This window comes from Pholis gunnellus, assembly GCF_910591455.1.
Source record: "Pholis gunnellus genome assembly, chromosome: 17".
Classification (NCBI taxonomy): domain Eukaryota; kingdom Metazoa; phylum Chordata; class Actinopteri; order Perciformes; family Pholidae; genus Pholis; species Pholis gunnellus.
In genome coordinates this window covers 11,835,454-11,851,048 of record NC_136544.1, presented here as the reverse complement: position 1 = coordinate 11,851,048, position 15,595 = coordinate 11,835,454, and the positions used below count along the sequence as shown (strand labels likewise).

The 15,595-nt window shown below is 40.1% G+C and overlaps 3 protein-coding genes across 3 annotated transcripts; 1 reads left to right on the top strand and 2 right to left on the bottom strand.

Moving 5' to 3' along the window:
• Nucleotides 1–836: 836 nt before the first annotated feature.
• On the bottom strand, nt 837–4,614 carry LOC306709031 (B-cell receptor CD22-like). The gene is made up of 8 exons (XM_079177045.1): nt 4,576–4,614; nt 4,226–4,477; nt 3,839–4,102; nt 3,392–3,479; nt 2,047–2,101; nt 1,632–1,762; nt 1,491–1,548; nt 837–1,400 (listed from the first exon to the last, which is right to left on the bottom strand). The coding sequence occupies exons 2-8, from the start codon at nt 4,416–4,418 to the stop codon at nt 1,371–1,373; spliced, it is 819 nt and encodes a 272-aa protein (XP_079033171.1). The 5' UTR covers nt 4,419–4,477; nt 4,576–4,614; the 3' UTR covers nt 837–1,370.
• A 1,534-nt stretch (nt 4,615–6,148) lies between these two features.
• Nucleotides 6,149–7,237, top strand: LOC306709233 (neuropeptide B-like; the record flags this gene model as incomplete). The annotated part of the gene is made up of 2 exons (XM_079177300.1): nt 6,149–6,400; nt 7,109–7,237. 2 exons carry the CDS (start codon nt 6,149–6,151, stop codon nt 7,235–7,237), a joined length of 381 nt encoding a protein of 126 aa, XP_079033426.1.
• A 730-nt stretch (nt 7,238–7,967) lies between these two features.
• LOC306709352 (guanine nucleotide-binding protein G(o) subunit alpha-like) lies at nt 7,968–15,519 on the bottom strand (the record flags this gene model as incomplete). Its single annotated transcript, XM_079177440.1, has 10 exons — nt 7,968–8,194; nt 8,927–9,014; nt 9,817–9,888; nt 10,034–10,163; nt 12,521–12,649; nt 13,991–14,151; nt 14,447–14,539; nt 14,649–14,740; nt 14,833–14,968; nt 15,481–15,519. 10 exons carry the CDS (start codon nt 15,517–15,519, stop codon nt 8,004–8,006), a joined length of 1,131 nt encoding a protein of 376 aa, XP_079033566.1. The 3' UTR covers nt 7,968–8,003.
• Between the last annotated feature and the right edge of the window lie 76 nt (nt 15,520–15,595).

The following is a 15,595-nucleotide window of genomic DNA, read 5'->3' as shown; positions in this document are numbered from 1 at the left end:
AATACAAATATGTATATATATACATATATATATATACACTCAGGATAGTAAAATGAGTAAAGAATGACAACAAATGAGCCTTTCACGGCACAGATACGTTGTTGGCTATATTCCATTATCCACCGACTGAAAAAACATCTAAAAGAAAAGTATTGACGTGTTAGTTTACCCTTAAACGTCATTTTAATGGTCAGGTTTCTACATTCAACACACACGTTTAAACTTCTTCCACTTGCATGTCAAGTAATCATAAAGCTCCTCTTTGATCTTAACGTTTCTGAAGGCTACATTCATCATTTTCACAGAGTTTCTCCTCTTCCTCTGCGAAGCAAAACTTCCTGTATTGTAATGATAAGTATCAGATCGTCTTTAAAACGAAAAGCAGGTCACTCACACCACAGACTAGATGCAACCTCAGCAGTTTAGGCTAGACATGAAACCAGGCCCAGAAGTAATGACTGTACTCAATTGAACAGTTTTAGCCTTTATACATTTTTTTTGCCTTAATTTGACATTTTTACTTTTGGTCACTTAATTGTAGTAAAAATATAGTTACCTGAAGTGGCATTTGTTTAGGTAATAATGTAGGCACAAGGTTGAAGAAGAATGTGGGGGATGAAAAAGAAGATTTTATTTCTTTTTTTGTCCATCGTGAGTCCGACAATGTCACACGAGTGCAGCGCTGAATCGGATCAGTCTTCTTTTCTAAAGACAGGTTACTAGAAACAAGTGAAGTCACTTCATTCTCTTGGTACATTTTGTACCTGTTGAGTTTAACTCATTGAAAGAAAGACCACTGAACAGATTTGAGAACATTTGTTTTACTGACTGTAGCACTCATCAGTGTTTTAGAGAGGGGAACATGATTTTTTTGGCAGCTCCTGAGATGCTCAGGAAACACAGAAGACCACAGACAGTAAATTCACTTTTACAGTGCCAAAAGCACAAAACAGGAGTTTATGTGATTTACAAAACACTACCAGACAGTGTGTGCACATTCTTCTCTTTGATGAAACCTCGTAATAATAAGAACAACCTGATATACGTTTGTTTATTTGACATTCATTTGGTTGCCAGCAGAGTTCTCCTTCTGGGAAAATGTGCACGTAGGTTTTCAGACTCATTCTTTTGTGTTGAATCAGACATAAAGAAAACAATAAAATTGCGCACACACCCAGCCAACAGAATAATTGCAACAGTAAGCAAACCTGTACAGACTCCGGTAACATCACACAGTGTGAGATCACTTGTTGTTTGGATATAATATTTATATTGCACATAATGCATCTTACGGACATCAGTCCCCTCAAAACCCTACGCCACAATCATTCCTGCAAAGCGGCATGTGTGTGTTTTCAACTCGGGGCGGCTCAATGTACCAACGGTTCAACAGTAGGTTTCTGAAAAAGAGAAAAAAAAAAGTTTGCACTTCAGATGTTTTATGCAAATAATCATCCGTTAAATCTGTAAGTATTTTTTCTGGGTTTTACCTGCAAACTGACGTAAATCACATTCTCATAGTCAGATTGGGAGTCCGTCTGCTGCTCCCTGCAGGTGACACAGCCAATCAACACGTGTGCCTCCAATGCAATAAATGTGAAAAGATATATAAATAAAGTGTCATATCTCACATGTTTGACTTTGTTTTGTTATTGAAGTATACAGTCGTATAGATGACTTCTGCCGTTCCTCCTCCCTCACACTGATTCCCCTCTTGTGATTGGTTATTGTCACATGCGAGCCAGTTGACATAGTCTGTATCCTGCATGCAAGCATAAAGAAATAACACAATATTAATTAGTGCAGCACAATGTCCTCCTCTTACATCAAATCCCGCCTTGATCTTTCTATTATGAGCTTCTATTTCCCCCTCACCACACAAACAACCCCTGTGTTTTCTGATCTGTCATTTAGCGGAGACTTAGGATGTGGGTTTGACTCTCCGTTCACGTGCTGAAGTTGCAGACAACCTCTGTGCAATTGAGGGCTTTTATTATAATATAGACTGGAGAGCACTGTCTCGAATGTATGCCATGAAAAGATCACCTGTATGTCCTCCTCACCGTCCGTGTTCGATGTCCACCTCCTTTTTTTGTGGAGTCTGAAACACATAAACAGAATCGCGACACCGCTATAAGACATAATCACGGTACAGTACATCAGCAGACCCCTGAGTAAATGATAAAAACATTGCAAGGATCTTATTTGCGGTCATGCTTTCTGTCACATTAGGCCATGTTTAGTAAAAGTTTTGCAAACAAAACTTAAGTTCATCTGAGGGCAATGGATGAAACTCCTTATTTACTTCATTTAGTATGAATGTCTGTATTTTCACATGTTTGTACATGTGTACTTCAATCCGATGACATTCAATGCATGCTTGTTTTCCCGAGAGTGAAACCAAAGAACTTTTAGGGGCTTCAGAGGTGTTACTACGTCCGCCTACCTAAAGAAAGGGTCTGTATTTACTATTTAGTCAGATGAACATAGCAGTGGGTAATATTGAAACTACTCCGTTACATTTATTTGACAGCTTTAGCTAATTACTTTGCAGATGGAAGGCTCTGCACTTCCACACAGGTGTTGATTACCCTGGCTCTTGGATCTCTAGTCAGGTGTTTTAGGTGGAGCAATGCCGGGTTTTTAGCTGGTGTCATAAGAATGATAACAGGGTGAGTGAACCCTTCAAGCAAGTACAATAAAAATCAACATGACGGCTGAGGGAGCCGCCACTCAAGCACAGCACTAAGCAACATAAGGGAAGACACCTTTGGGTGGACGGCAGTCCAGCGGTGCGTTACATACTGTACAAATGATATGAAACGTTTAGAAATATGATGCATTACTATTGATTGAACCACCAAACAGTATAAGTAATTAGTTATTGTCCCATCTCGACCAACTACAATATTTAAAAAGTTTATACTTAAATATATCTAAAGTTTAAATCATTAACATATAGTAATACCCTGACAGGGTCCATTGTTATTATTTTTACACTTCTATTCTTGTTTTTATTCTTATGTTATTTTCTTCATCTATTTTAGTTTACTTATTCTATGAAATGTATCTTATTCTTACTGCTATTGTATTTTGTATTGGTGTTAGTATTCCTGCTTATACAGTATTTAGTACTCCACGGTTTATATACTGTATGTTCATGTTTTTACTCTACTGTTGTTTTCGTATCTTTGATGGTACATTTTGATCAATCTCTGGCAGAAGAATTTCCTTCAGGATTAATAAAAGTATATCTTTTAACATTTGAATGCATGACCTTTACTTGTGAAAGAGTATTTAGTATTACTACTTTTACTTGAGTAAAGTATCTGAATACTCGTTATGCCACAGGAGGGGTGCATATATGAAAGGGGCTATAAATACAGCGTACCTTCTGAGGGCGATAACGGTGATCACAATCACAAGCACAGCAACAGCAGCAATGATCAGCGCATCTCTGGTAAATGTTGCCCAATATGCTGTGAAACGAAGGCAGAGTGTTAGAGCTGTTGTAATGACTTGTTTTTTAATCAGTCTCAAAGCACGACATGGCGTTATTAACAAAAGGTATCAATTCAACTCTGTTTGGGGTCCTGTTTTATAAATCTTTGTTTATAAGAGGTCCACCTCTCTTTGGTCTTATTCACCTCAAACATTGAGTAACATCGCGATAACAAACTGTACATTTCTTTGTATGATAATGACTTTCTGACAAAAGAAATACATATCGGTTGATGCATATCCTACACAACACATGGCTGATTTTTCAAATTGTATGACTATTTTTCAGGACACAAAGCCACTAAACAACTAATATCAACGACATTATCCTACTTACGTTTAATCTTTATCGTCACGACAGAGGAGTTTTGGCTCCCATGTTTATTGGTGGCGCTGCATAAATACTGACCACCGTCAGCAGGGAGGAACTCAGGCCGGTGTCCCACATCCATAATATCATCGTCGCCGTCATCACAGATTTTAAACCAAGTATAATTCTCCACTGGAGGGTTTGCATGGCTGCTGCAGATCAGGGTGATGTTGCTCCCGACGTCTACCTCCGTCGATGGTCTGACAGACACTGATGTGTTCTTGGGGCCATCTGAAAGAAAACGTGTTTATGATCAGAGAACTCTTAGAATAGATTTAATTTCCATTATCTAAATTATACCCTTTCCATTTCATTCTCACTCTGTAAAGTGTTGATCTTGTGTCCAATACTCACATTCAACATCGATATTTATGACTCCTGAAGCTGTTCCTGTGTGTGTTTTCAGAGAGCAAGCGTAGTTTCCAGAGTTTGTGGAGGACATGTTGCTTAAATAAAGTACAGGTCCTTCCTTTATGGGTTCTCCATTCTTAAACCAGATGAAAGCAGACGAAAGGTTATCGTCGTCACAGACATTCATGCAGGTCATATTCACAGAGTCGCCTTCCTTCGTCGTTCCGTTTCCACGTGTCACGGAAATGTTCAAATCTAGAAGTGCAAAGTACTGCTTCAGTTTCACACTTTACAGATTGAAATGCAGAGAAGATTCACAGCTAGTTTTATGGAAAAGAAAACTTACCAACAACCTTTAATCTTGAGCCGTCTTTACCAGTCCATTTGCCGTCTTCGGAGTTAGTTATAAATCTGAAGGTATATTTTCCTGCATCGTGATGCTTCACTTGGTGTATTTTTAAAGAACAGTTGTGTTTTTCGTCACCAACATACTGGAATCGTGTGGTGACGTTTTTGGAGTTGCTGTCATAAATGTAACGACGAGACTTTACATGACGCCACAAGAATCTTTCCCCAATGCGGTCGTCAGGATAGTAAAACGAACAAGGAATGACAACATACGAGCCATTGACTGCACAGACACGTTGCCGGTGATATTCCACTCTCCATGTATTGCAGAGGACACCTGAAAGAGATGGATCTATTCATAACCGGTGAGGTTTCTAATCATTTAAATAAAACATTAAATGAGATGTAAATGTTTTACTTACCAGCCAGAAAGAGTGGCATCAGTGTCCATCTCAAGTTTCTACTTTCAATGCACATGTTTCCAGTTACAAAACAAGTCAAATGGTTACAATCAATCAATTCTAAAATGTTTGTAATAGGCTCTGCAGCTATTGTTGATGGTCTTCTATACTCAAAATCCGCAGTGAATGAATTTGATTTTCTTCATCTGCTTCTTAATGTCTGTTCTGTAAACACAGCTTCCTGTAACGGAAAAAGGAGGTCTTGGTCGCCCTAACAAAGTTCTCAGCTTGTGAAATCAGGTCACGTGCACAGTCTCAGAGCACCGCTTCAGCGTTTTCTGGTTAACCAGCCCCCGAATGAAGGAAACATACGTTGTGAAACATATGCTGTGTGCCTATGCCCGGTTTTAAGTTGCTTTGTTGTGGTCAAAGTACAGTCATATCCAAGCTGTCACACAATGCACTGATCTTGTTACTGTGAACACGTGTTTTTTGTATGGTTTAATACATACTAGTTTTTAATCATTTATTTGATACATTTTCCATTTTATTCTTCTGATAGTTGATAAAAAAAACACTTTCCAATGTAACAAAACAATAAGATCATATAAAATACTGTGAATGTAGGAGTATAGCCCTGAACTGACAACTAAGAAAAGCTGATGTGATTCCATCTCAACACTGAAACATTAACATGTTCATTTTTTTCACAATAGTCTGTACACATTTTGGAAGTAGCTACTTTCACGGGACTTATTTAACGGCAACAATATTTATTCTGCACATCTCTATGAATCTTAAAAATGTCACAGGAGTTGTTTTTTACCTGCCTTCATTTCAGGACAACAGTGATCAGACCTCCATTGGAATATTTCCCAATCCCTTTAGAGAAATAAACTTGTGTGACAGAGTGATGTCTTTGAGTTCAACATTATCTGAAATATTATGGATGAGCAGCCCCCCCCCCCCCCCCCACACACACACACACACAAAAAGCTCACCAGGAGGAGTATGAGGTATGTGTGAATCGCCCCCCTCGGGGCCAGTCTTACGTGGACAAAAACGCGAGGATGATCGCGGGGGACCCTATAAAGACTGAAGCAGAGAGCGGAGGAAACGAGAAGGACCAGTCAGTTAGAGGTGCGCAGGACCAAGCCTCGGTGCTCGACGTGGAGAGATGCCCGCTAAATTCGTGTTCCCCATCGTGATCGTCTACTTGCTGGTGGCTTGCAGTCCAACCGAGGCATGGTACAAGCAGATGGCCGGCCCAAGCTACTACTCGGTGGGCAGGGCGTCCGGCTTGCTGTCCGGCATCCGGAGGTCACCGTACGTCAGGAGAGCCGAGCCGGACCCGTCAGACAGCGACGAGTTGGCGACCGACAACGCGTTTCCTGAATTCACTGCGCAAAAGTTCATCTTGAAGACGATGGTCAGTGGCGATCGACTTTATAAACATGGGTTGGGTGGGATCGCCATTACGCATGGCTACTAGCTCGCGCAAGAGCGCAGACGTGGGGTACAAATTTAAAATGTGGTTTATCCTGAATAACCCACTCAACCCTACTCAATTAAGAGTCTATATTGAAGGACCACACTTTTTTTTCACTGTACAAGTTATTTTTTTTTAAACCAGAGATCCTATTCAGATCATTTACTATACATCTATTTAACTACAATAAACTGTTTTATCAAAGTAAAAGCAAGCAGTAAAAAACGCTCAATATGCAGAACTAATCATAGGTTATTTACGGATACATAAGTGACGCATTAAATAGCTGGTAGAGGTCAAGCGAATTTGATATGCTTTCTATACTTTTTGGCAGTTTAATCTGTAATAATGCATCCCGCTGTACAACCTGACTGTATTATAAATGTAAAACGTTGATCTTTAAAGTTGCTAGTAAATACAACTGTCACAGTAATATAGTACGAAGTGCAGTACTTCCCATTGAATGTGGAGTAGAAAGCTTAACATGTAAACACGAAGTAAATGTAGTTGTCTTCGATTAAAAAAAAACTATTGTACTGGACTAGCTGTTGGGACATCACACATCACCATGTCAGATTCAAGTGTACAGAACTTAAATGTTAGTTTTCCTAATGTAACAGTATGTCTTCTTTGTTTTTCTCCAAACAGCCTGTTTGCATCAAAGACATTTCACCAAACCTGCAGACCTGTGAACTCTTCCAGGAAATCAAGGGTTCATTCAAGTGCAAAGCGGACGTCTTGCTCACTCTGGACTCGGCCGACTGTGCAGGAGACTGAGCAGTAAAGCCGACAGATCGGATGGATGATGAAGCCTTCATCTTGAAGGCGTGCCATTTAAAAATAAACTGTACATGTCTCCAAGGTTAACACTAATGCTGCACTAGATGATATGATGCTTTTCATTTACCATTTCACCAGTTTATTGATAAACTTGTTTTAAACTTTACGCTGTAAAAGTAATGTATTAATGTAAATATTTGATCTGAGTTTTCATTAATAAATGAATCATAATGCAACCCCTTGTTGAAATTACTGGACGTACAACATATTACAGGGAAATGATTTTTCTTGCCATTTACCCGTATTGATAACTAAATCCCTGCAGTTTTACCAACATGAAGTCGTAAATGTCATTTTAGTAATTAATTCAGGTATGGACGATTAAGAATCATTAAATATGTAATATTTAAACCAGGAAAACAATGATTAAAATTGGAGCATTCTTCAAAGTTATAGTTAACATGCATGTCTTAAAAACACTGATAGGTTAAAGGATGAATGTGCATGCTGAACATAATGAGTTTTTATCCGGAGTAGAGAAAATGCTGTCTAACCAGGAAGAGATATAAACAGCATTAAAAAAGGACCAGGCTTATCAATAAATATTTTATTTAAAGGGTTTTAAAAAGTGCAACATTATTCTGTTAACTTATGAATAACTTATTGTAAAATGGACAACAATTTGCCTACGGTAAAAACAACAGACAAAATTAAAATTCCAGCGCTGAATGACGAAACAATGTAAACAGCCTCTCTGGGACTTTTACAGCAGCTGGACAGCTGCTAGATTCCCCTTCATAACCTGATCTATGACCATGTGGAAGACCACCTGTACGTTGGTGGTGTCTGTGGCCGTGGTGAAGTGGTGGTACACGAGTTTGTCTGCACTGTCGTTACATGAGGAGAACATGGCAGCGATGTGGTGGGCTGCAGCGTCCACGTCACCATCGGCTCCTGGTTGGGGACGAAGGAAGAAAAATGTCAAATCTGGAGACATCCGACTGAGTTCAGTGAAGTGAGGAGTTGGTTTAACAACTGTCTAAATTACACAGAGTCAGTCTGATTCAGTAACTATTGACAAAACAAGAATCTGGAATCCGGGGACAATCTGTACATATATTTCCCCCCCTCAATTGCCACACACACACAAATAAAAACACGACAAGAGTTCACTTCTCAGTCGCTGTAAATGAGTCGGAAATATGTATGACCATGAGCCATGAATGACTGATGTACTGTATACACATGTATACACATGGAATGTATGTGAAATCCAGAAGGAATTCAGATTACCCAACGGACATGCAGGATGCAGTGACACATCCAGAAAACAATAAGACTCACATACAACCAATTCCTTGAGGAACTTAAGATTGTAGAAAAAAAAACCTTCTGAGGTTGTCAACTGTTCAGTAGTTGAGCAAGAGCTGCATATCCCACGAATCCCACGTCAACAGGATACTCCGTCAGTTTCTCAAGTCTGGGGTCGGAACCCAACAATGGGGCAGTTGCAAAGCAAGTTGTAGATTCCAAGAAGCAATAGACTAATAATGCATATTTTATATTTTCAATAAAGATGAACTAAAAACATTTGAAATATATTGTTTAATTTACTACTGAAAAATGATGCAAAAGTGTTCCATACTCAAATTCACAGTGAAATCTGACAGTTCTCTGGTGTCATACCTTTGTAACTAGAGAGGTAACATCTCAAGTGTCTGTCAGAGTGTAGGATCTTGTCCCGGAAAAGGTCCGTTTTGTTCATGAACAGAATCTGTAGAACAGAGAGAGGACAACAGACTGAAAGTCAACAACATTCAAATAACACTCAGGTGTTGTCCTTCTGTTCAGTTTCTCTCAACATCACTTATGTGCATCACATTCACAACTTTAACGTAGTGTTTCATCTCCCTGAGGCTCAATACCGTTAGCCGGTAGTTTTTACATCACTAGTTGGCATGAAACATCAGAAGTGTTGTGAGATTCTCATGAATAAAATATCACCATACTGTATAATAACTAAAGTTCAGACTTGCTTCTCCCGTCAATATGCACTTGTACCGTTGTATACCACCTCTATTAATACAATGTCCTCACACTGCTCATAGGAAAAACAATTGGCTGCTCATTTAACAATTGACATTTTGAAAATGAAGCCTGATGGAAATGAGCATAAGATAAACCTTCAATGCTTCAGTGCAGATATAAATACTGACCAACAAGTGAGTCATTCATGGAGATACAAATCGCCCCACAAACACAATATGAAAGAAATCAAACAAAATAATGACGGCGAGTGTTGAACAGTGCTCGCACACAAAACAAATTACCCGCCCTACATCTCAATTAAACTTCGTATGTTAATTATGGATTCATCAGTCAGAGGCAATCAGAGCCAGTTTGTGTCCCATCGGATTGGCACGAATGATTACCGAAAGGCCCACTCAGTGCTCGAGTCACCTCCACACATTCAGATGAGCTTTAAAAACAGACAAAGCTCTGAAGTGATGCCTTATTGTATTCTAAGCATTATTATCATTAGGACAGCCATATAAAATAAGTGCCATTAAACTTACCAGTGAAGTGCTCCCAAAGACTGCGTTGGCGCAGATGGATGTGAAAAGTTCAAGACTTTCCTGCAGTCGATTCTAATAAAAAGGAAAATGTGGAAGAGAGTAGAGAGAGGCCGAGGAAATAGATGTAGTTTGCACCAAATTTCAGATGAACTCTATTCTGCCAAGGAAGTAAAGAAATGGCAGCACATTTGATTCATCAGTCTTTTTCTTGACATACCCCTGAAGGGTCCTCCGTCTGTGTCATGTCATAGCTGCTGAGGGCCACGACGAACAGCACAGCCTGGATGCAGTCGAAGCAGCTGAGCCACTTCCTCCTCTCACTCCGCTGGCCCCCGACGTCATACAACCTGTCCATAAAGCTTTATTTATCACACTGGTTACAAAAATATGAGAAGGTAGGATTCATTGATGATGAAAGATCTTCGACATGTTTAATGGCTAAAATTCACTTTGATTAATAAAGACACGATGGTTCAAGGTTCAGTTATTGTACAACGTAGGGTTGCACAACAAAATGGAGTTGTAGTCTCAATTTGCTACATTAAATAAAAAATAAAGAATTCCTCCACTTAAGATCTGTGTTAAACTCTCCACAGACTGGTCCCATTGGAGTATTTAAGAGTTGAATCAAAACATATTTGCATAAATTGCTTTGTTCATCTCTGGAAAAGACGACAATCTCCACGAACGGTTAAAGCCTTTTTGTTAAATATACTATAAATAAACATATTCATAGGCAATACACGTTATATTAAATACTGATATTACTTCAAACACATTTCAAATATTGGGGCAATCCATTTGAAAATGTGATGTGGCACCAAGTGAAGCCGAGGGTCTTGGTGACACAGGTAACGAGTTCCCATTTGGACCAGACGGCCTCCCGGTGCGTGATTGCAGAACTGATGTCAGAGGCAGCGAAGCGTTTATCCCCCTGGGTCAAGAATCAGTGTCAACAAGCTGAGAGACAATAAACCCCAACTGTGGCATTGGACAGATGTAGTTTCTGTGCTGCAGAAAAGAAAAGTGCTTTTTCCAGATTTAGCGGAAGATCAAGATCAGACCTGTAAACTGATCGCTGGCTCTGAGGAACTAACGTTGTTGAATTTAAATATTTAGTCGAATCAGCCGACGACATACGAGACCGACTCTTAAACGGTTTCACACATCCTTTTCAGAATTACATTATGCAAGTTTTCAGAGAAAATTAAAAGATCTTATGCCTATAATTCAATAAAATGGGAGATGGAAGGCAAGGCCAGATAATCTGAACAATAAACAGACACATGTTGCATATAGGTTACGCAACAAAGGATATTACTATTACAAGACAATCACAAGCGTTTCTCTACATGCGTGGGGACGTACGGGGGGGGGGGGGGGGGGGTCCATGTTGGCATAGGGGGCCGTTATTGATCGACTCGGCAGCTGGACCGACGGCTCCACGGCAGCAACAGTGAACCATCTCTGTGTGCATCAACAGCTGCAGAGCAGCAACAACGGTTCTCCGCTTGTATAATTAACTGTATAATCTTTTCCACACAGTTTCAGCCACGATGCCAGAGAGATTGTCTTCCGTCTTTAGTTGAGTGAAGCGTTTAGAGACTTGTTGCGTACACTGGTTGCATGGCAACTAGCGGCCTCTCGCGAGTGTAAAGGAAATGATGTTCTGCCATCAGAGCTGGTGCCGTTAGCTCGAGTCAGTGATTTCGGTTCAAGTGAGATAGAAGATTAATATTTAGTTTTATGTGTCAATCATATCCTTGTTCCCTAAATTGGCACCTAGTCACTAAAACTTGGAGAAACCCTGATCAACAGCATCATTTCATGAAATGTACTTACATTTCCTTTAATGAAAGATACTCCTCAATAAACTATCAAATAAAGTATAAAACTCTTTCTTTAACATTTCCCAGTGAAGAATTTCTATGCAGTTCAAGCCCCGAAGAAGCTACAGTATATGAAATATTAATGAAGTGCCGCTTCATATGGATTCTGTTTCACAGGGACAGAGCGCCGGGAGAATCAGGAATGACTGCTTACTCTGAAAACAGAAAGGGTCAAAGGGGAAAGGAGGCAGGGGTTTCGTCGTTTCATCGATGCGCTTCCACTACATTTGTGTTATTATTCCTGGAATAAGCAGGCGGCGGGAAGCCATCAATATTTCATGTCTGAGTCATACCTCAGCTCTGAAGACAGGGATCCTTTAAGAGTCTCAACATGCTGCTTTCCAGGACAGCAGCATGTTAAAGAATGTACAACAACTCCATGAACAGTATAGTGCTCAACGGACCATAGATTGGACATTTAGTATACCAGCATTAGTGTCATCCTTTTTAAAAAGTTATTTATTGTTAATTCCGTACACACTCAGCTGTCACCAGCCTCATTGAAAATCAACTAAAAGATTTGTGAAATGTGCTTGTGGGGTTTACAAAGCAGGGTCAATCACAGCCGGGGAAAATAGTCGCATGTTTTGTCGTGTAAAAGGTATAAAATCCAAAATGTTCATCTGTACCTTAAAAGTAAAATATTGTGTCAATAAGTAGAATATGATGCTTTCAGTGAGCCCGGTGTGGATGGTTAAAGTCTTTAGCTTCACACTCAATACACAGCGTTATGTTAGCTTAGAGTTATGCGTGCACGGCACCATATCATGTTGCAACCGTCGCCGTCTATGCGCAGCCAGTTTAATAAGTCTTACCGAAAGATAATTTCATTAAGTTGAAACTGCGTCTCAATGATTCCACAGGTCCTCACTCGCACTCTCAGAACATCAGTCTCTGTGGGAACGTATTTGGGAGCGATGATTCGACTAATGTTTTCAAAGAAACTGGAGAGGGAAGAGAAGAGAACAACAAACAATCACTAACGGAGGAGACCAGCGTCTCACAGAGTCAATTGTGAGCAGTTGCTGCTTTTGTCAAGACACGTTTTCTTCAAATACCAGGCCGAGATAAATCAGATCATTACTGGCAGGAAAGCTTCACGTCTCGCTGCTCAGGCAACTATTCGTTACGTTATTATTTATTTAGTAAGTTTCGTGATTAAGAGGCGTCAATTCCACCTTATGGTTATTTTGAAGGGTGCAAGTTATGGTGCAGTTGAACTGAAGTGGAGAAGGAGCGGAGACGCTGGTGACTCAGCAGCACTGGGAACTTCCTGTAACAAATTTCTTTCTAGCATCCTCAACAGTCCAGTTCAAGATAGAGCTAATGCCCGAGAATTCATTTCACACATTGAGGTGCCTTCAGGTCCTGAGGACGTCAAGTGTGTCACGACGGAGTCTGATCCGATATTTCTGGAGGGAGAAATCAATGTCGGGGTCCAGCAGAGTGAGAACACCGCGAGACAGACAGTTTCCCCATCATCCTCCGGCTCCCAAACCTATCCAGTTTCGATAATGAAGCGGTCACATCATCTCCTGCAGTCTGGCTAGCTGGAGAACCTTTTTTTTAATTAAATAATGAATAGTGGCATTAAGCAAAATATATGCTACACTTCAATTAATGACCCACACTTCAGCTGATGATGCAACACACACTCAAACGGATCTATGCAGAGCGGTGCGTTACACTGTGCAGGCTGCTATTTTTTTTTTTTTCCATGCACAATTCAAAAAGGGCACAACTGCTGAAGGACCGCAATTGAAAAAAATAAATAATTCTGCCCACGTAAATATAAAAATGTCCCACAAAAAAGGGAAAAACACGCTGGCTGTATTCCAGTAACTTGTGTTTCATAGTGATTGGACATAGTTTGCAGTGAGATGTACTGTGGTAGTTCAGATGAAAAGCTTTAAATGAAAAGATAATGTGACGGATGCAACGACACCTCTACAGCAATTCTGCTTGACTTCTTACTCATTAAACAAGAAAAACGACTTTAATCAAGTCTGTTTCATATGCTCCACCCTTATTTCCACCTTCCTGCATATCTGCAAACAATGCTTTATTAATTTGGTTCCAATTAAGCCTCCCATTGCACAACTGTCGCAGGAATCATTTCCTGAAGACGGCTTTTTCTCAGCAGGTGCTTTACCGTCGCTCTGTATTGATAAGATGTGACGACAACACGCTTCTTCTTAATGGCCAATTTCCGATGACATTTCCACCGCCCCGTCATCACTGGGCGGCGTTGTGGAAAGTAGATCACTTAAAGCCATTGTACTCACTAGAGTGCAGAGTCATTCAGCTCAAACTCGTAACCTCTGGCTGCAGCTGCTCGCACCCCTTGGTCGGCCCAAAGCGCACAGATGGCGTGAGCCACAAAAGGAAGCAGTTCATGGTCGTCCCCCAAACACTGATTGCAGGACAGGATGGAGCGGGCGCGCATCTACAACCACACGGGACAAGTTATCATCAGAAAAGGACACTATATATATATAAATTACATTCAAAGTAAATGTGATGTTCTTCTCCCCAAAAAACTACAAGGATTGCATCGCCTAAAAAAAAAAAAAAGGTCAAAATGGATCACTATGTCGTGCCTCGCAAACATCACAACTTGTAATGATCACAATCTCAATCGATCGTCTCTGCTGTCATGTGCTGAACACAGATGAAGACTGACATCTAGTGGGACAAAGAGGGGCTGCAAGGAAAACGGGGGCTACCACAAAAAAACAAACCTTGTTCTTCTTGTTCGCCAGGTTGATCCTCAGCATCCCCATTCCACGAAGAACAAACTTCATAGAGGTCAGCAGGTTGTCCAGTACTGCAGGCTGTGGAGGGAACGAGAGGTGAACCCTTTGTCACATAACTGACTGATTTGACTATAGATAATATTTCAGGATTGCTCAAATAAAAGCTTGCTTTGCAGCTCTATAGTACCTTGAAACTGAGGAGCTCCTGTTTGGAGAAGCCCTGGCTGTGGATGATCTTAATCTGTTTGATCAGGGTGCTCTTTCCACTCTCTGCAGCTCCTGACACACACACAAGCCAGAGAAATGCTTTCGCTTCATAATAATAATACTTCAGTGAAACCTGATACATTCCGTAAATACCTTCAACTTACCAAGCATGAGGATTTTCACCACGTTCATCTCGGTCCTGGCATGTTCCCAAAGGTCTTGCTCTATTTTAGAGCTCCGGAGTTTTGCCCGTTTACTCTCTTCTGTGACATCCTGGTGGAGGCACATTCCCATGCAGATCTGAGGAAGTATTCACAGTGGATGCTTTAAGACAATAGAAAAGAACTGACTGCAAAAAAAAACAAAACATATATATATATGTTTTTTTGTTTTTGTTTTTTTGTTTATGAAATGTTATTAAGAGCCATATGGCTCTTAATAACATTTCATAAACAATTCAGTATGAGTTTTATCATGTTTTAGAATATAGAACTTACTAGATATAAACTTCTAGACAGTCCTCTTAACGTTAGTAAGCGAACATTAAAATAGTAATTGTATGTCGTTTGTTATTAGGCGCCGAGTTCATTGTATACGTTTCTCACATAATGATAAATTACCTTAATTCTGCAAAATTTCCAACCACAAAATGACTTGAAAAACAATCACAAAACTTACTCCATGAACCAATTTAGACTGAAGGACGACTGAGTCGAGTGACGAGAACTTCTAATGAGAGTGACTTTGCGTGTTACAAGTGACATAATTGTTTAATTAGAATTAGACGAATTAGAATTTAATGAATGCTCTACCTGCAGCGGGATTGGCAGTGTATTGACACAGCAAAACATCACTCTGCTTTTTGCTCTGCACGCCGGTGTCGTTTGATTCACAGCCTGAACTGTTAACAGACAGAGTTGGCAAGAC